The sequence below is a fragment of the Elgaria multicarinata genome, chromosome 2, assembly GCF_023053635.1.
Source record: "Elgaria multicarinata webbii isolate HBS135686 ecotype San Diego chromosome 2, rElgMul1.1.pri, whole genome shotgun sequence".
NCBI classification, from domain to species: domain Eukaryota; kingdom Metazoa; phylum Chordata; class Lepidosauria; order Squamata; family Anguidae; genus Elgaria; species Elgaria multicarinata.
In genome coordinates this window covers 89,321,507-89,343,155 of record NC_086172.1, presented here as the reverse complement: position 1 = coordinate 89,343,155, position 21,649 = coordinate 89,321,507, and the positions used below count along the sequence as shown (strand labels likewise).

Genomic DNA, 21,649 nt, shown 5'->3' with positions numbered 1-21,649 from the left:
CATATAGGTTCTCATTCTGCTGTGGAAAGAGGGCCATAAGCATGATGTGGAATGGGGATTGTGGGAGGGGGATATGGCTGGCAAAAGAATGGTCACACGTTAAATCTTTGGGTCAAAGGAAGCTTTAAGTTAAAGCTGTTTAAAACCTAGTGATGAAAGTGCCATTATGCATGTTTAGACGGAAAGAAAAGTCCACCAACTCCCTGCGTAACCTAGCTAGCCCTGCTGAGAGTTGTAGGACTTTTTTTCTGTCTAAACATGCATAGATTTGTGGCCTTATAATTAGAAGTCAAAATAACAAACATCCACAGGTTGGCCTTCAAGCAGATATCAGTTAATAAAAAAGAAAAAAAAGATGAAACTTCCAAAACTGGATCCAGGAGGGAGGTTCCCATAAAATGGCACCAAATTCCCTGTAGGGGTAAATTAGCAAGGAGTTTTAGGAGCCATGCAAATAAAACCCCAACAGAGAATGTGGCTCCTGCAGAACCTGTTGTACACTTGTTCTTTTGTTTTAGGTCAAAAGGAAAAGATGCTACCTTGGCTGCAATAGGCAATTCTGAACCTCTCAAGATAATCTCTTGTTATGGAATTAAAGCTAAAACAGTGCTGATAGTGGAACAGGCCCTTGATTTGTTGTCGATTCCTACTGATACAGTTGCAGGGCAGGGTTGGGGCAGGGGAGCCATTTGCTTCAGCTATTGTGCATGCATCTTTTTTAAAAAATCAATCTCTCTTGGACAGAATCCCGTTGAAGAAATTCCCCTCCATGCGCAGCATCTACAATGAATATGGGACCGATATCCAAGATCTGAATGAGTTGGGGGAAATGCTGAAGTACAAATATGGGGGGGCAGGTGTGGGTACACCTACCCCAGAATCCCTGAAGAACTACATGGATGTAAGTTTTGGAGCTGATCTTGTATCTTCTGGTGGCTCAGATATGTTTTTGTTCTTTCACAATGAGAGAGAACTATGTGGGACAATTTGGCTTAGAGGAGAGACATGATAGAGGTGTACAACATTATGGATGGTGTGGAGAAAGTGTTTAGGAAGGCATTTTTCTCCCTCTCTCATAATACTAGAACCTGGATCATCCCATGAAGCTGATTGGTGGGAGATTCAAGACAGATAAAAGGAAGGATTTCGTCACACAGCACATCGTTAAAACTATAGAATTTGCTTCCCCAAGATGTGATGGCCACCAATTTGGATGGCTTTAAAAGGGGGTTAGACAAATTCCTGGAGGAGAACAGAGCTGGCTACTAGGTCTGATGCCGGTATGCTACCTCTAGCATCAATGGCAGTATGGCTATGTACAGTAGTTGCTGGAGAACATGGGCAAGAAGGTGCTGTTGCGCTCATATCCGGCTTGTGGGTTTCCCATGGGCAGCTGGCTGGCTTTTGTGTATACAGAATGCTGGGCTAGTTGGACCCTTTGTCTGATCCATCATGGCTGTTCGTATGTGATACTGTGATAAACTGGAGTGCTGCTATTGTCCTTGCCATTGCATATCTACACACAGCTTAAAATTATCTGCAGCTCTTTTAAAGTAGCCAACACTTGGTGTTTTCGTTGTTTTGCTGCAGTTACACACACACTCTGCTTCATTCCTTTAGTCACGTTTGATATGTGGGTGATTCAAGCTACTATCCCATAAACACTAAAGTGTGTCACACCTGCGTGAAATCCCCTCCCAAGGAAGTTTTATGCTCTTTGGGGCGTGGCCTCCTTTCTGAAAGATTCTTGTGTACATGGGAGACCACAGGCTGAGGATGATGACTTGCTTTATGTAAAGGCCGGAACTGAAACAAATGGGAATCATTTTGTGGCAATCCCATTGATTTTGCCTTGATTTCTGTTGGGAAAACCCTTGCCTCCCTCTCCTTGTGGCCCTTCCTGCACAGCTAAAATGATTCAGACTCGATCACAAAAGAATGGGGTTATGATCTGCTGAAATTTAATCCAGGTAGCAAAGATTCACAAGAGTTGGTGGTCCAGTTTTCTTCTCCATCAGAATCTTGACATACGTAGACTGCTTGTTTGTGCTGAGGTACCACACTTGTTGGTGAGCTCTACTTGCCATTAGAGACTGCAGGGAAAGTGGTACTACCGACCTCTGAAAAGTGGTCACTGTGGCTTGAAATGAAAGTTGATGCAGCCACGGCAAATGATGTACCTGCATGCATGTTCTCTCTCTCTCTCTCTCTCTCTCTCTCTCTCTCTCTCTCTCTCTCTCTTCCCCCCCCCCCGATTATTCTTTGCAAAGTGGCTGTAAATAACAGACACTTCTCTTCTTCCTGCTGACTTGGGGAGCAATTCCATGGACCTTAGATAGAATCTGGAGGGCCATAACGTAGTTTGGATTTCTGGATCCGACGTCAGAGATAGCACTCCAACCTTGGACCCACAAATTCGTACTTCCCACCTTGAACCCACAAATCCCTACTTCCCACCCAGCATGGAGAGAACTGTACCAGCTCTCTCTCTGACCTCCCAAAAGTGACCTGAGATTGAAGGGAAAGGGGGCATGCCGGTGAGCAGGGAGAGGACTGGAGAGGCTGACGTATGATACCTCCTTGGGCCTCCACTGGCTCTTTCCCTCCCACTCTGACATATCCCAGCTAGACAGGCAAAAAAGCCATCTAGCCAAAATGCAGAGCAGGAGGAGTGCAGAGGCAAATACTGCCTTCGCTGCTTGTCCTGCTCTGCCTTGGATTGCTGTAAGCCTATGAGTTTGGAGGCTTATGGCCATCCTGAAAGGATTGTGCCCTTAGCCGTGTTGCCTTACAGTGCAAGGCAACACGGAATACATTCAGAATCTGCACGGGTGAGGTCATACCTTTTTATTAGGACTAGCTAGAGCTCAAATGCAATACGTGTGCTTTTTAGTCATACAGCTCTTCTCAAACAGGCTGTTCAAGAGAGGAAAAAAATAGATGAGTCTTGAGTGTGGGTAAGACCAGCTTCCCTTTATCCACAAACTTCTATAATTGGGTTAAGACTAAGCTATGCGCAACTTGGTGCCATAGCACTAAGGCCTTCTGGGTCAAGGCACTAATAGCACAAGGCTCCTTTTCTAAATATTAAAATAAAGTCCTCAACCAATTCTGTCCAGGCTAGTGCGCACCAGAGTTTGCAGGTTAATGTTGAGTAGTTCCTAGTCTTCCACAGGCAGTAAACTGTTGAACAACTAAGTCAGCCTGGCTCAACCTGGTACACTCCATATGTTAGGCTACAACTGCCATCTTTCCTAACCATTGGCCATGTTGGCTGAAGCTGATGGGAGTTTTCCAAACTTCTGGAGGGTACCAAATTGGGGAAGGCTGATCTAGGTAAATATGAGGATCAACATAAAACAGTCCTTAGTTTGTATCACTCTATTGCAGGAGTGGGCAACTTGTGGCCCTCCAGATGTTTTGGCCTACAACTCCCAGCATTCTTCACCATTGGCTATGCTGGCTAGGGCTGATGGGAGTGTAGGCTGTGGTCTCCTGGGTAAAATTATAGAGCTGAAAAGGGAGCCTTTTATGTCAGCTCCCTCAATCTAAGAAATCCAGAGCTAGAGCTTCCTCCAAAATCCCTTTGCTTAAAGAACTCCAGTGTGGGAGAGCCTGTCCTGCCTCATCTCCCCCAGTAGTTGGTTCTATTGACAATATGTGGCTTCATATTCTGGAGCCCTGAGAGCAAGCCTGTTCCGAACACAAATTTTCTGACTTCAGAGCACCAGTAAAAAACAGAGGTATACTATGGCTATGGCACTCTGTGAGACTCGAGAGTGACTTTGGGGTATTTAAAATGACCTCTTTCTAATGAAAAATAAGAGTCAGTAAGGAAAGGAATCCAGAACATAAGGTTTGGTTAGGTGAAAGGTTTTCATAATCTTCCAGGATGCAAGTGTGTGTTGCAAATAAAAGTGGACAATGTAGACCAGGCTGGAGAAATTCTTCCAGCTCAAAGGCTGCATTCCATTACTGGGTGGGGCCAAAGGCCAAGGAAGTGGGACGAAAATACCAGAATGTTTTAACTTAAAGCTCTCACTGCTGGTAACTAAGCCTTAAGACAGGCGTTCCAACTGTTTAGAATGGGGTGTGGGATGAGGAGAAGCCATGCAAAGGTTGGAAAAAGCACCAAATGAATGGTGGTCGGGGGAAAGGGGGCTTGGCCAGGAAAAGGGGTGTGGCCATTGTGGGGACTCCCAGAGGGCTGGATTGGGCCTACAGGCCTGAGGTTCCCCATGTCTGTTGTAGGGCAACATTTGATTCCTTGACTTCCAAATGATTGAGCCCTCGGTTGTGAGACATTGGGCTACTGTAAACTCTTTTGTCTCAAACAGTTCAGGGGCCCCTCTCTGTAGGAACTGAAAAGATAGCTTATAAACTTCTAAGAGTGTTGTGTCATCACTATAATTTCACTCTTGGCAAAAGCTGGCAGCTCTAGGCATGCTATCTCATTACCATGAGGTCGTTATGCCTTCTGTGCCTTACCCAAAATTGACTCTCGAACTCTGCAGTTCCCAGGCTGCAGTGCAAAGCAGGCTTTTTTGGAAGCAAGTTCCAGCAGAGTCAACAAGATTTACGTTGCTTGTGTGCTTGTGGTTGGTTCTTCAGGGGTTTTAAAGCTGCAGTCCTATACATACTTACCTGGGAGTAAACCACATCGAACGCAATACTTCTGAGTAGACATGTATTGTTTTGCACTAAGTTTCTTCTCTACAGAGAAAATGTGCCACGGTGTTTTTTTATTGCTCAAAGACTACCAGAGGGTTGGGAGTTTCATATGCCTTTGTGCAACTTTCTCTCCTTACTGGTTCTTCCCTGTTGTTGCTACTTGGCCTTCCTTCATCCCAGTTTTTCTGCCAACCCTCCCAACTGTTCCAGATTCTGCCAAATCCAAATCATACATTCCAGTGACCCCTCTTAATGCTACTTGGAGCTAATACAATGCCAGTCCTCCCTGTTTCGCTACAATCACGTTGAGATACCTGAATTCTAGACTGTCACCCCTCCTAGAAACTGTGGCAGTGCTGAGATGGCAAAGAGCTGTGCTTTGGGTCCCTTCCATGAGATTTTGTGATTTCCTCGCTACTTGTGTGGGAAGGACATGTGCTGCGTCAGCTCCCATGTCACAGGTCAGAAAGAGCCCTCAAAATGAGTCACCATTGAAAGTTTAGACTGCAGAATTCCGGGTGTAGAATCTGGAATTCCTAAGTGCTGGCATGTGTGTGTTTTAAGCATGTGTACAAATCTTAATTGTTTAGTACAATCTGTTTTCATCTACAAATGAAGGGTGTTGATGGAAATTGCATGAGATTTCCATCCTCAACACACAATAGGAAATAGTTCAAGATTCTGCTCTGTAATCCTGGCAAAGAATCCACAGCGTGATCCTGAGCAGTGTGTTAAATATGTGCATGTGATGCTAACAGGCCAAAGAGCCTTTCCTCTTTTAAAACTTGGGTAAGTGTCAGCTTTCCACTTGACCTAGAAGAAATCCTTTGTGTGCAGCTTATTAATGCATATGAGGCCATGCCCCATAGTTTGCAAATATAAGGATATTAGGCAAGAAGCACTGGAGAGGAAGATGCGGCCGGAGCAAATGCACTTTCCTTCCTCTCTTGGCACATAAAACTGTGGAGCCATTCCTGTTTCTCTGAGATTGTGTATCCTGCGGAGTTCAGTCAAAGTTGCTAGATGCTAATGGCAAAATCCCCCAAAGTGTCTAAGCTATTAATTGGGACTCTGAGAATCCGGATTGGGTGCTGAGAGAGCAATCCAGCTGAATCCAGCACCCCTTCTTCCTATGAGAGTGTGTGTCGTCATCTCGGGAAAGATTACGCTATCTCCATCTTGCTCGCTATTTCTGCTAAGCTGGCTGATATCTTGTACATGCAGATGGCGATGCTCAAATGACTCATTCCCTTTTCAAGGGGATCTGCTCAGGTCTTTCCTTCCTCTCATGTTCAGATTCCTCCATTATCTTATCTTTTGCTTTCTGTGTCCACATTTTAGAAGTTGGTACAAATTGTTAGTACAAATTAGATTGGCACCAGTCTATCAATGCCACTTACTTGACCCAGGTCAGGAGTAGGCAACCTGGTGCCCTGTAGATCCTTTGGACTATTAATTCCATCAGCTCCAGCCAGCATGAAGAATGGTCAGGGTTTATGGGAGCTGTAGTCAAAACATCTGGAGGGCACTAGGTTGCCTACCTCTGATCCAGACTTTGAAACCTGGAGTGGGTCATGTGTTTCCTGTGCTCAGGTGTGTAATAGATGTTATCAGTACTTGCGCAGTGACGGTTCAGACATTTTCCCCCCTTCAAAAGTGCTGAACACCTGCTGTAGGAGTTGTGTAGGCTCAAGATGGGGCATCCCAAATAGATATGCTTGGGTTTTTTAGGGCAGAGGTGTTGAACCTCTTTCATTCCTAGGGCTAAACTCCTTTTCAGGGGAAGTCTTGGGAGCTGCATTCCAGTGGTGGGCGAAGACAAAAAGGGTGAGACCAAAAATGCCAGCATGTTTTAACTTAAAGCTCTTACTGCCACTGAACGTTTTAAAATAGGAGGAAAAAGCTTCACCAAAGTTGGGAAAGCCCCCAAATGATTGGTGGTCTGGGGAGAGGGGGAGGTGCCAGGGGAAAGGGAGGGGCCATTTGGGGAGCCCAGACGGGCCGGATTTGGTCCCCAAGCCTGAGACTCTGTATCTCTGGTTCAGGAAGAATTCTGACGGACAGGCCACTGTACCTGCTAGAGCTTTAGAAGAATGGGACTCCTTCTCCATCCCCAGCTGCAGCGTGGTCTTGCTCTGTTCCACGTTGTGCATGTCTGGGTCTCTTGGGAAAGTGAGTGACTTGGCTTGCCCTTTCCCCTGCCCAAGGCTCTTGTCAGCCATCCAGTTTTCTTCTGTTTGCCAATCCCAAGGGAGTTCTACAGGGAGGGAATGGAAGTGTTTAATCAAGCTCTGCCTGAGCTGTTGAAATCTACAAGGTGAAAGTTGCTCAATGCATTGCTACTCTCACATTCTGTTCTTCTTTTAAAGAAAGCTTTGCTTCTTCATGGCATGGAGGTTTTCGTTTGTTTGTTAATTAAATGTCCATATTTTAGAAGTTAGTACAAATTCTCCCTATCCAACAGTAAGTGTTTGCTGCACGCCTTCTCCTTCCAGGGCCAGACAGTCTTTGACTTGGGAAGCATTCAAATAAGCCATCCCATACTTATATTCTGAAGTATTGCTATGTGCTCTTCTGAATGTGTAGGTCAGCCTATTGACCTCTGAGAGAACAGCTGATAGTGGTGAAGTGTGGATAAAGACATCAGTGGCTACTAGTCATGGTGGCTATATACTGCCTCCAGTATAGCCTTTCTTTGCCAGTTGATGGGGAACACCACTGGGAGAATGCTATTGCACTCATGACCTGTTTGTGGGTTTCCTATAGGCATCCAGTTGGCTGCTGTGGGAATAGAATGCTGGACTAGATGGACCCTTAGTCTGATCCAGCAAGGCTGCTGTTATGTTCTTGTGAATTGGGATGAATGCTACAGCAGGGATGTAATGGAACCTAGTGGAGCTCTAAAACCTCTTTCAAACTGATGAAGACTGTATGACTAGGGCCACAGCTAGACCTAAGGTTTATCCTGGGATCATCCAGGGTTCGCCCCTGCCTGAACACTGGATCCCCTGTGTGTCACCTAGATGAACAGGTTTGACCCCTGGATGATCCAGGGATAAACCTTAGGTCTAGCTATGGCCTGAATTGCCCTTGTATTCTTACTATACAGAAAATGGCTTTTCTTCTCCTCTCCATCCCCTAGCTCTAATTTGTACTGGGCTACTAATAAATGGGCTTAAGAGCAGGATGAGTAGTCTCTGATGCTACAAAGCCACACTAAAATCTGCCATAACCTAGAATTCTAAAACAAATTACTTAGCTGCTTATATTCTTTTTTTCCCCTTCTCCCACCCCAGACAGTCGTATAGCTTGCATCAGCATGACCTTCAGATTGTTGTAAGAAATGTAGTTCTGTGCATGAGACTGGAATTGGCTGTTCAGGTGTAAAATCTGATCACTAAAACATGTTAATGTTCAACTTAGTACAACTTTTTACAACATCAAGGAGGGTGTCTTCCTAGATAAGGTCTCTCTTTCATGTTCAGAAGCCATGTCAATTTTTCTGTGGCAAAGGCATGTGGGAATATAGGAACTGGAAGCTATGTCTGTACAATGGTGTCTTCCCTGTTGTGTTTCAGTCCACTCCACTGTTCTATTCGACTCTGCATCTGACCATTTCTTCCTACATTGTCTCTCTTGTAACTAACTCCTCTGCCTTGCTTGGCCCAGCTCTACCATCAAATATGCTCCAGCCAACAACTCTCCTAACTACTCTGTGTCTTTGCACACTAACTTTATTCAGGGAAACATAGGAAGCCACCATATACTGAGACCAGTATTGAGCTGGCAGTGGCTCCAGTCGTACCTGGAGATTCTGGGAATTTAACCTGGGACCTTCTGCATGCAAAGCATGTTCTCTGCCACTGAGCCATTACAAAGTCCAGAACTTTCAAGAAGCAAGAGCTAGTAGTTAGACTGTGCAGAACTATCTTTATGAGATGGAAAAACTGATATGAACACCCATGTTTGATGGGTAGATAACTCAATGGCCTGGTTCACACAACAAATCAGAGTATGGGTTGTCATTGAATCATGGGTTTTTGTTGAATAGTGGGTAATGTGCAAACCCTGCACTATGACTTAACTATGGGCTGTTAACCTCAAACAACCAAGGAAAAGAACTCATGGTTTGTTGCTCGGTTATGAACTCTGAGTTGTTCATGGTTAACCCATAGATAAACCAAGGTTTAGGGTTTGCATAATTCAATGACAACCCATACTCTGGATTGTCATTTCATGCAAACCAGGTCAATGTATGTGAGTATGATGGAAACATTAGTCTATTTTAATGAGACTATAATTGTAAGTTTAGCATGTTTGTGATGAGATTTAATTGTAGCTTTTTTAAAAAAACAGAAATTTAGTTTTAGTGATGACCTTATTTTAAAAAAATCAGAAATCCAATTTAAATTTTAAACTGCAAGTTTGATTTAAATAAATAATATATATATCTCCACTATGATCTGCATAAGACGCTCAAACATTTGCATCTTTTCCCACTGCTTGCCACATGGACCTGTCAAAATCCAGTGGTAATGAATCTCTGTGTCCCAATCGGTAGCTTCATCTCTCCAGATCAATGGGGTGGTTGATAATATTGGGGAAAGGACCAAAGAGGGGAGCAGGATGCATGAACCTGATGCGTCTCTTCTTTTGGAAAAAGATCATCAGTGGCTACTCTGCTTTCTTTATATAGCACTTCCCACTTTTATCTAAGAACATGCATAAAAGATGGCTGTGAACCATATTATAAAATAAACTTCTCTGGTGTGTTTTTAAACTTGCTGGTGGGAGTTGGCTGTCCAACACATCTGGAGAGAACCAGCCTGGACAAAGCTGTTTTAGAAACTAGGAGGTTATATTTTGGAGTAAATATAGCATGGCTAGAGAAAAATGTTGCAGAAAATAAGAAGGGATTGGCTTTACTCTCAATGATACGTGGAACAAAGAGGCCTTCCTAGACTGTTCCTTTTGTATCTTTGTACCTTACCACTTGTTTTGGGTTAAAGAAAAGAAAAATGTGACCTCAAACACAATCACTGGCAGCATAAGTAAACGTAAACTGCCTTTGATAGCTGCTGCTCAGAATAATGCCATTTTCAGTGCACTAATGCGCTTATTATAATCATTTGTCCTTGGGGTTGTGCACATAGTGGAGGGCCCTTACTGGCTAGTTCCTGTAACATCACTGACACAGTTCCTCCCCTACCTGTCATATTATTTTGGCTTCATAGGTGTATTCATTTCTTTTTAAAGTTACCATTATTATTACTTTTGAGGCACCTGAGCACATCTTGAGGAAGCAAGGGCATGCCCACGAATCCCTCTTAAACAGAAGCTCGTTAGTATTTTGCTATTGTCCCTGTGCCTCCTTGTTTTCCACCCCTGCCATCTTGTTTGAAGCTGTGGGCCTCTCCTCTTCAGTCCCAGTGTCAAAGCACTGGGACCAAAGTACCTTCACATTCTTGCAAATAAGTAAATAAATAAGGATAGCAAGGTCTGAACCTCCCACCCTTGATAAATAAATGCTGAAATGGACAGGCTGTTGCCCCACAGGCACTGGATTGGGGCCAGTGTTACAATACCCTTATTTTCTTTTCTGTTGTTTCAACAGCAGGTAAAGCTAACTGAAAGTGGTTGTGTTACTTTGTTCTACCACTGAGAATCCCTAGTCGTGTTTCTAAGATCATGAGACCAACCCATTGTAACTTGGGCCCTGAGATAATTCTGTAAAGAATAGCTTATTGATCCACCTTCTCTTAGGGAGACAGAGGCTTATAAACTCCTATGTGGTGACTCACTGCATAGACTTTGCAGCAGGGTGGGGTTCCCGTGTTTACAGCACTTATGGGTGTCTCTGACAGATGACCCCTAGCGATATCAATCAAAAGGCATTGTACAGCTATTCTGCCTTTCCCTCCTTAAATGTCTTTCTGTGGTAAAAAAAAAAAAAAAAAAAAGTCAGAAGAAATGGTAGGTAAACGCGGGAGAGTTACCAATGGAAGACTACGTCTGGATCCCTATAAATAAAATTCTGTGAATAAGGCAGGGCACATGCACAATAAAAGCCTTCATTGGCAGAACAGGGTGTTCATGTTTGGGTCCCCATTGTGGTTCCTGTGGGCACCCAATTTTTTCCCATTAGTAAAATATACATACCGTACATGGATTTGTATGAAATACAACTTTCTAGCAATTATACATGGGGTTCAACAAAAGCGGATCAAATATCCAAATAAGAATCCATTTGGAAGTGGAGTCTATGCCACCCATTGGAATATTGGAAGTGTTGTAAGGTCCTCAATCCATTGCATTGTGAGAGGGGAGTGTTGATCCTTCCAGTGTCGTAATATCATTTTTTAGCTGTCAAAGGGTGCAGAGAATCCATTTATGCTGACCATTTGTTAATTTCCGTGAAACAGATAAATAATTTTAAAGAACATGTACACCAGTGACTATTAAAGACTGCTCCAGTGCAAAATGTATCTGTGTAATAATCTCCTCCCCAAAAGAAGTAACTACTGGACATGATCAAAGCATATGTTTAAAAGAAGCATTAGTTGTATTGCACCATCAGCAATTCGCCAAATTAGACAATCTCTTCTTAAAGAGACATTGTCCAATAGACATGAAACAAAAGGTTTTGCTGAATAAGTCACAGCCTAAGATACATAGTCACAACGGGTAGATGCTGAAGTGGCAAACCAGTGCTTAGGCAGTTTTGGTAGTGCCTACAGTGTGGTCTGAAATTCCCAAACGTGCCCACAGGTTCAAAAAGCTTGGGGACCCCTGATTCAGAGGGCCCTGTTTTCCTCTGTCATTCAAATCATCATTCCCCTTCTTTCTGATGTTCTCATGCTTGCCGATGGTTATATAGCCAAAACAGCATCATATACATGCAAGACAGCGGGGTATCTGTCGCTTTGAGGGAACGCCAAGATTTAGTGAACCACAAAAAAAATCTTTAGGGAAAAACAACTGCCTTTCAATCCAAAAAGGTTGGGGCCCCGTGCTCTACAAACATATCACACGAAGATCCGTCATTATTATTTTTAAATGACTGCTGCAAGCAAGAGGATTGTTTACATAAATATATTGAGCTTCATATGAGAGGATTGTAATTTGGGGATTGTAATGAGACTTTTTCAAAATTATAGCCCGACTCTACAATGGGCTAGGGCCTTTGGTCGCTAGGGCAGGGCACGCCTGTAGCTATTCTGATTCACCATTACAAGATGACACTGCTTTGGCGTAGTTGACACCCACACATCACAGCTGTGATGCCAGTGGGAACGTAAAGTGTTGAAGTAGTGGTTGGCTTCAATTAGTCGTCATTACTATTAAACAACATTGTTGATCTTAGTAACAACAACATGGATATTATTGCCGCCAAGATCAGTCTTATCAGTCCTGTCACTCTACCCACAAATTTAAATTTTGTCATGTTGAGTTCTCACTTTTGTAAAACTTGCTTTTTTAAAAATGGCCAAAGAGGAAGGAAAGATATAGTAGCTATTGCAAGTCCAGAGACTGGGAGGTTTGTAAAGATCAGCTGCTGTTGCTAAATAGCAAACTTTGGCAATCCTGCTGAAGCTGACTGGGAACTCTTTCTCTTTGTGTGCCCCACCCAGCCCACCTCCACAGTCTTTCACACAGGCAAAAATGCATTACTGATGCTTTTATAACCAGCCGTGTCTAGTCAAACATTGGATAAATTTCCTGTTGTGCTGGAACAACGGTAGGCAGTGTTTAGCATGTTGGAGCTCAGATCCCACCTCTGCCTTGTACTCAGTCGGTTGAGCAGGTTATTTGTCCTTTGTGACTAGCCACACCTCCCATGGCAGCCATTTTATGGTGGTGCCAAGGACAGTTTCTCAAATTCCCAAATGGGCCCAAAAGGATTGCCCAGTCCTGTGCTAGAACACATTGGAACAGGGTGGCTAGAAATGGGTATCCCTTCCTTGGGCATTCTCTTACCCTCCTTATTGCTTTATTAAGATTTTATTAGAATGTAAGCCTATGCGGCAGGGTCTTGCTATTTATTGTTTTACTCTGTACAGCACCATGTACATTAATGGTGCTATATAAATAAATAATAATAATAATAATAATAATTTTAAAAAGATTTATTTAAATGACACTTTTCCACAGTGTGTTATCGTCAAAGGAACATGGGAAGCTGCTTTATGCTGAGCTGGAACATTGGCTGGCTGAGCTTGGTATCATCTCTTCTGATTGACAGCAATTCTCCTGTCTTAATAATAATAATAATAATAATTTATTTATTTCTTGCCCGCCTCTCCCTTTGGATCGAGGCGGGGAGCAACATTAGAACAGGAATCAATACATCTTAAAAATTCTTGATTTTACATTGATCTGGATAGGCCTGCCGGAAAAGGCTAGTCTTTAAAGCTGCCTTAAAATCACACAGAGTTAATTTTACGAATCTCCTCCGGCAGGCCATTCCACAATCTGGGGGCGACAGAAGAAAAGGTCCTCTGGGAAACTGATGTCAGCCTAGTTTTAGCTGACTGAAGTAAGTTCACCCCAGAGGACCTGAGTGTGCAGGGCGGACTATATGGGAGAACACGATCCCGCAGGGACCTGGACCCAAACCATTTAGGGCTTTAAAGGTAATGACCAACACTTTGTACTTTGCCCGGAAACTAATTGGCAGCCAGTGGAGTGATTTTAATGTTGGGGTAACATGCTCACTCCTAGATGTACTGGTGACCAACCTGGCTGCCTAACTAGTTGTAGTTTCCGAACTAGGTACAATGGTAGCCCTATGTAGAGCGCATTGCAGAAGTCAAGCCTTGAGGTTACCAGCATGTGCACTACTGTCTTTAGGTCTTCTGACTCTAAGAAGGGGCGCAGCTGGCGTATCAGCCGAAGCTGATAGTAGGCACTCCTGGCTGTCGCATCTATCTGGGCTGTCATTTGAAGCGACGGATCCAGGAGCACCCTTAAACTGCGAACACAATCTTTTAGGGGGAGTGTAGGCCCATCCAGAACTGGCTGACACACCTCCAAACCTAGGTCAGAGCCCTTGACAGCAAGCATCTCTGTTTTGTCTGGATTCAGCTTCAGTTTGTTTTTCCTCATCCAGCCCATTACCACCTCCATGCATTCATTCAGAGGAGACACACTATCCTTAGCTGATGCTGTTATTGAAGGCATAGATTTATCAGATTTAAAGCTTTGACTCCTCCTTTCCCCTCAGTGCATGGCTGCCTCTGAGAATTGAACCCAAGTCCTCTCTCACCCAAAGTGAAAATTGTGCCATTAGACCAGGGATTGGCAACCTTTTTGGGCCCATGCACATGTTTGGTAATTTGAGAAACTCTTGAGCAACACCACAAAATGGGTGCACTGGAGATGAAAGCATTGGCCTGTAGCCACCTGCCATCTTAATTTACTAAGAGTGTCTCTGAGTCCCACATGTGGTTCAGAGGCATTCATGGCAAAAGAATATGAGAGTAGCTAGAGGCCCCTACTTGGCTTTGGAGCAATCCCAGCTGCCAGTATGAAGTGTTATCTCTTTAAAAGATAAAATAACAAGTGTGAGGGTTAGGGCACCTTGGCAAGCACCAAGAAAGACCTCTGAGGGTGCACTGCTGTCCATGAGCACCATGTTTCCTACTCCTGCACTAGACAGAGAAGGTGGGCACAAAATGGTTCTATGGATGGAAAACTGGCAAGTCCGTGAGTGAAGATGATGATCTTCCCATAACACTGACATCTCTACCACCTTCTAAACTGGTCTTGGTTGAACCTGAAAAACAGCTTCTATTTCCCACCTCCCCTCACTTCCCTGAAGCTGAGGCAGATGCTTTCCTTTCAGGTGGCATGCAAGACCTGACAGAAACTCTCTCTTCGCCTAAAGCCTTTGCCTTCTATCCTGGTTGCTGCTGCTACTCTAAGCGTCCCATCCCTTGGAATTTGCAGGAACACGACATTCTGAGTCACCTTTCAAATTAATATCACTTAAAAAACAACACCTTCATCTGATTCTATCTCTTAAGATTTTGGTAACAGCTTTATTTATTTATTGCATTTTTATACCACCCCACAGCCGAAGCTCCCTGGGCGGTTCACATATACTCTAATTGGCATTATTCCATTATATATATTTTTGTAATAAATGATGATGTAGCTCTTACACAATGATGTGCCTTCACTGGGAAGGAAGAAGGCAGGTGGATTTCTTACCTTGAAATGGCTAATTCAAGTAAACTATCCATATATAGAATCCCTCTCTCCCTCTTAGAGTGTTATGTTCTCTTTCCCTTTAAGTTGTAGGATGTATAGATGGAGTGGGCACACCCTGATGTGTATAGCTCAGTCTTGCAGTGTAGAAGAGAGGCAGGGACAGGCCTGTAACCGAGAAATGGGAAGGCCTAGGAGTATATTTGGGGGAGACATTAAGTCAGCCTTCCCCCACCTGATGTTCTCCAGAAGTTTTGGACTACAACTCCCATCCAGCATGGCCAGAGGTCAGGAATCCTGGGAGTTGTAGTCCAAAACGATTCTGGATGGCACCATTTTGGGAAGGTTGCACGAAGTGAATGCTCAGCAGGCATGCCTAATGCGACAAATGATTATATACAATAGGCTCAGTGTTTCTATGTGTTTTCTCAGAGTAGCAGCCTGCTTTTGCAATTGGCAATTTAGCAAACAGTCTTATCAGGATGTGATCAATGCAGGACATTGTCTCCATCTCCTATGGTTTGCGTTAAAAAGTGGTTGGTGGGGTAGGGGTGGGAAGAGAAATTGGGTTTTGCAAACCTTCAGTCAATTATTGCTCACTACAGATTAAAGATTTCAATTGAGATTGTGCTTGGCATTGCAGTTACCTGCTAGCTAGATACACTGCAAGAGGGTCTAAGCAGCCAGTATCCCCAGATCAGCAATTTATAACACCTACAACCACATACAAGTAAGACAAATGCATGCCGTTCTCAAGTCAAAGAATTGAGTGTGTGCCTTTTCTAGCTAGGAACACGCTTGGCTGAGTTCACAGACTTGTTCTTGAGTGAGAAAAATGACGCGCCCTCAAAGGTTGCAAGCCTTCCTTTTTTCACCTGTCGAGGCTGCCATCGTAGCATTGAGCAGCAAACACAGAAAAGGACCCGCTTCCTCCAAAACGGGGTTGGAGCCGTGGTGGAGATTTATTTATTTATTACATTTTTATACCGCCCAATAGCCGAAGCTCTCTGGGCGGTTCACAAAAATTAAAACCACAAAAAACATCCAACAGGTTAAAAACACAATTACGAAATACAGTATAAAAAGCGCAACCAGGATAAAACCACACAGCAAAGTTGATTATATGATTAAAATACAGAGTTAAAACAGTAAAATTTAAATTTAAGTTAAAATTAAGAGTTAAAATACTGAGTGAATAAAAAGGTCTTCAGCTGGCGACGAAAGCAGTACAGTGTAGGTGCCAGGCGGACCTCTCTGGGGAGCTTGTTCCACAACCGGAGTGCCACAGCGGAGAAAGCCCTCCTCCTAGTAGCCACCTGCCTCACTTCCTTTGGCAGGGGCTCACAGAGAAGGGCCCCTGTAGATGATCTTAGGGTCCGGGTAGGTACATATGGGAGGAGGCGTTCCTTCAGATAACCTGGCCCCAAACCGTTTAGGGCTTTAAATGTCAATACCAGCACTTTGAATCGGGCCGGACCTGGACTGGCAGCCAATGAAGCTGGAAAAGGACTGGCGTAATGTGATCTCGTCGGCCAGTCCCTGTTAGTAACCTTGCTGCCCTATTTTGTACCAGCTGAAGCTTCCGGACCGTTTTCAAAGGCAGCCCCACGTATAACGCATTGCAGTAATCCAAGCGAGAGGTTATCAGAGCATGAATAACTGTAACTAGGCTATCTCTGTCCAGATAAGGGCGTAGTTGGTATATCAGCCTAAGCTGATAAAAGGTGCTCTTTGCCACTGAGTTCACCTGTGCCTCAAGTGACAGTTCTGGCTGAGAAAGCTGACCTGCTGAATTTATTCAGGAGCCCTGCTCAAAAAACCCTTTATTTTTAGCTCAATATGAGAAGCCAAATAAATTTATTGTCATTTTTGTATTATGCCCACCCCAGCTGGGGAGTGGGTAATTTTTCTGAAATGTTCTTCTGTCAAATGCAAATTCAAGCAGGCTACAAGAGGTTGGTTTGGTAGATGAAGAGCTCTCTGTAAGCAGAAAGCCCCCACCTCCACCCCCGATCTTCTCTTTCAGTGGTCAGTATGTGCACAAGAAGAGAATGAAGTGAGTTGGCTGTCCTAGGATGGCAACCTCCAGATGCATTTGACTGCAACTCCCATTGTGCTGGCTGGGGATGATGGGAATTGTAGTCCCAGGTTAGGGAAAGCTGAAGTAGGGTATCTCTGCTTCCCTTACTCTTCAAGCGTACCTCTGTGCTCTCTGGGGGTTTAATATTGGAATGCCATGTTTATTTCTTGCGTAGCAGCTGAGTGTGATGGCGCCTGCATGTTTTGCTTGGATCTTTTAAGAAAGAAAAGTGCTTTTGCCATTTTGTGTGCCTTTGATTTAGATGAAAGCTGAGAATTCAATTTTAAAACTGTCTAAGTCAGAGGCAGGCAACCTAGTTCCTGGACTACAATCCCCATACGCCCCAGTCTGCATGACCAGTGGTCAGGAATGGTGGGGGGTGTAGCCTGAAACATCTGGAAGGCACCAGGCTGCCTACCCAGGCTCTTGGTCCTAATGGTGAAAACAGCTGCGAATGGATGCTGGTGGTGGAGGGATGTATATTGATCCCTTTCCCTAGGATGGGTGTTGGAAAGTGCAAGCAACCTCCCTGGGAGTAAGCAGCTCCACTTGGCATCTAATTTCACCTCTCTGATACCAGAACCCCCTCCTTGGTCAGGCACTTAAAGTTCCCTTGTTATTCAAATGCAAGAGAAAGCTGCCAAGCTTCTGCAACCTGAATAGTGTTGCCTTCATAGAATGGTGACTGAAGAAAGGGCTGTGGCTCAGTGTAATAGATCGCCTGCTTTGTATGCAGAAGGTCCCAGTTTCAATCGCAGGCTTCTCTAGATAGGGCTGGAAAAATTCCTGCCTGAAATCCTGGAGAGGCATTGCTGCCAGTCAGTGTTGACAATACTGGGCTAGATGGACCAAAGGTCTGACTCAGTGTAAATCAACTTTCCTGTTTTCTTTTTTTCCCCAATACATGCAGCCATCTGCTACCTCAATTTCGATATTTTCCAGGCATGGACAAGTGCAGAAGGCAGTGATCTTTAAATTCTGGTGAAAGACCCCGTTCTTCATGATTGTTTTCCATTCCTACATAATAGCTGTTGCATAAAGCGCTGACCCTTGTAAATGTCAATCACTTAGCCAAGATTGAATATCAAAGCAGCAGCTTTGGTTAATTACAAGGTATTTCAAGTTCTCTCATCTGCTTTGGCACTTTAGTTGTAACCGGGAGTATCTTTAGCTTAAGGTAGGGATTGTGCTTGGTTAGAAAACACACCTTGCCCTGGTACGATAATGGCTTTAATTTGAGATACCGGAGGAGGAAGAAGAAAAGCATTTATGTTTAATCTTATAACCGGTTCTAGGCACAGAACATATGCAAATCTAGTTCTTGTAAGCAGGTACCATTTCTGCATGTTGTGTAATAGTGTTCCACCTTGGGCAATGGGGCTGTTGACCAGAGTGGGGGAACAAGCGCCCCAGTGGTTGTGCCTTTCACAATTGCTTTTGAGTACTTGCTTTGCCTGTCATCCGCTTGTGTGCATGAACTTGTGGCTAAGGAACTCTGGCTAAGTGAGGAAAAAGTCTATCATCACTGGTGTGGTGCAAGTCTCCTCCTGCATGCATTACATGGCAATGTGTTGGCAAGCAATAGGAGTTCTTGGCTGAGCCAAGTGAGGTTTAACTCGCATCTCAAACACAGATAGAATTTTGGATGGAAGTTTGTGATCATTGCGATATTGGGATGAAATGTGGTACACCGTTCAATGCATGCACACACCTTTTTGCATCTTTGCTAAATGCACGAGCTGTATGTAGACTGCTTTGGGTGACTTTACAAAGTTGCTTGTTCTTGTGGAATGAATTCTGATCTCTTGGAAGGAATGTCCCATGTCATAAGGGAGGAAGAACTGGATTTAAGAGTAACTTTCAAGAGAAGCTGAGGAGGAATGACGATGATTTAACTCACTATTTGTCCTGTCCCTACCTGTTGGTGTTTCTGTGTGTGTGTGTGTACATCAAATTTGGATCAAGCTACTCATAGGTGCTGAGCAGTAAATAAACAGGCATGTGTATACCCTGTAGAGTTCAATTGTGTCCTGCTTTTATTGTACTATGATCTACATCTGAGTGCCTCCTCAGAGGATGGTAGCAAAGGAGGGGGCCTTGTTTGTGTTGGCCCCTGATTATGGAACCCTCTTCCCAGTGAGGTCTTCCTGGAGCCACCATTTTCATCTTTTCATCGCCAGGTTTAAGGCTTTATTCTACTCCAAGTCATTTGACAGCTTATGTTGGGGTTTTGGATATTAGTCGTTTTATTGGATCCTGGTATTTATTGTTAGTTGTTTTTATCTGTTTCAAACTGTTTTAGGTGTCCGTATGCTAACGGTTTTACATTTGTCGTATGATGCATCTTAGGGTTTAAATATTTTTGAACAGCCCGTAGAGCTTTGTCTATTAGGCGATATGTGAATGGATGTTGTACTGCTGTGTATTATTTATTTATTTATTTATTTAAACCCACTCACCCCTTCAGCGTCAGGCCACTTTACATGCCCAAGGCCTTCCTGAATAAAAACACCTTTGGTTCTGGGTAAACTGGTGCTAGAATAGCCACTTTCTCCCGCTGGCAGAGTTCTTACCTTTTTGTCCTTGCATCTCTCTCTCTTTCAGGCACAGTATTATGGGGAGATTGGCATTGGGACGCCACCACAGAAGTTCACTGTGGTCTTTGACACAGGCTCATCTAACCTCTGGGTGCCCTCAATCCACTGCCATTTGCTGGATATTGCTTGCAGTAAGTATCCCTTCTTGTTTTTGTGGACCATCATAGTTGCCTGACTCTATATCTCTTTTACACCCATATTTCAGCCACGCAAGGTGGCTCTCTGGAAAAGTGGATCCTGTGTAGCAAGGCAAGTGCATGAAGGTGATGCATGCTTGTATTCTTTTCTCTGCACAACAAGATGCAGAACCTTTACTAGAAGTGCCTATTTGCTTTGTGAGGCTGTGGGAGGCAACAGATAGGATGGATTTCCTACACAGATATTTATTTATTTACCTTATTACATTTCTATACTGCCCAATACCCGAATGTCCTGCATGTACACCATTGACAACTCTTCCCTGACTATTCAAAGATGGAGCATTCACTGCCTGTGATGAGCTCCTTAAGCATGTTGGAACCCCATTGGAGATCATAGGATGCCTGAGAGAGCACCTTCTCCTTTATCAACTTGCCTGGTCATTGAGGTCATCGGAGGACATGCTCCCAGTGGTTCCACAAGAACCTATGGCACGACTGGAGTCCACCAGAGAAGAGCCTTCAATGTAGTGGCCTCCTTTCTTTGGAACTCCCTGCCCCTGGATGTCAGGCGGGCGTCAACACTGTGCTGCTTTCAGCACTTCCTGAAAACAGCTCTTTTCCAGGAAGAAGAAGAATAACAATATATTTATTACTTACCCGCCTCTCCCACTGGAATGAGGCAAGGTACAACACACCATAAAACACATAGAATTGATTAACATATAAAGCTAACACATTATTAAAAGGCATCTTAAAATTCAACTGGGTAGCATTCCTTAACTAATCAGTCATGGTTTTTATTGGCATTCTGTTTTTTAAAAGAACAATTTTAATAAATTATTTTTACTTTTTTACTTTTGTTCACCCGTCTGGAATTTGTTTTAGATATGGAGCAGTATATCAATATTATGAATGAATGAATAAATGAAAGAACATGTCTTCTGAACTGATCAGTGCACAGAAACTCTAATGGCTGAAATGAATCTGGGTTACACAACACACTAAATGAAGCCAGTAATCACTACTGAATGAGCCAGATGATGACAAAATATAGGACAGGAGGAGGTGATCTTTCATATTTGTGGCTTGGTGTGTGTACATTTAAGCAATCAGATGCAATATTCTATTTTGCATCTTTCCAAGCAGAGTAGGTCAGTGTCTTCATTGCCTTAGGCTGGGGACAGGTCATGGTTTTGTCTGAGGCTTGGAAATGGTTTGAAAGAGGAGTTCTACTCAGGGTATGTACACCCCTCTGGTTTCGCAGCCTTTGTGCTTCAAAGGACAAAAAAAAAGTGGTACGTCATGGGAAATGAAGCTTCTCCAGCTACTTCCAACTCTTTGTAAAGGCACATCAGTTCACCGTGTATCTTCTGATTTCTCAAATCTTGGGCACCCTTGAGAAAAGTTCCTGCCAGGTGTGCACGAATCTCAAAATACTCTTTCCAAATCCAATCCAATTTAGCAGCCAAATTGGATCTCTCGACTTAATTCCCCTTATGTTGGAAGAGCTTTAGAAAGCACTCGTGTGTTAATGCTTCTAGGTAGAGAGCTGTATGCTAGTAGTCCTTTTGCCTTACTCAAGAAGTCTCATTGGTTCAAAAGGAAGAAAAAATGATACTTGCCAGCAGATGGCACTTGAAATGGGCGGAGGTCTGCTATAGGCACTTCAAATCTATGCTAAACTTGATCATGCAGAGACTGTAAAGGAGCTTTCAGAAGCTCCTGTACCATTCTAGATGGCTAGAATTTCACTGGAGCTGCTTACTCACACATAATTGATGTTATTGTGGGCACATGTGCTCAAACAGCATGTATGAAGTGCAATTTCCAGAGCAAGACAACAGGATTCATACGTTATCAAGATACAGATATAGTAATTTGCTCCACTCATTTTTCTCCACCTTTGTTTAGAATGTTTGGGAGATATAGCTATGAAGATGGGCAACTCCATT

General features: G+C 43.7%; 2 protein-coding genes across 2 annotated transcripts in view; both read left to right on the top strand.

Annotated features, from left to right (window-relative positions):
• Nucleotides 1-21,649, top strand: part of IGF2 (insulin like growth factor 2) — a 960,921-nt gene that overhangs the window by 785,235 nt on the left and 154,037 nt on the right. The gene's annotated exons all lie outside the window — the stretch shown is intronic.
• The window catches only part of CTSD (cathepsin D), a 40,756-nt gene that overhangs the window by 3,844 nt on the left and 15,263 nt on the right, over nt 1-21,649 (top strand). The window contains exons 2-3 of the mRNA XM_063117134.1: nt 745-901; nt 19,565-19,688. Of these exons, the coding sequence (XP_062973204.1) occupies nt 745-901; nt 19,565-19,688 (281 nt within the window). The remainder of the gene's footprint in view (nt 1-744; nt 902-19,564; nt 19,689-21,649) is intronic.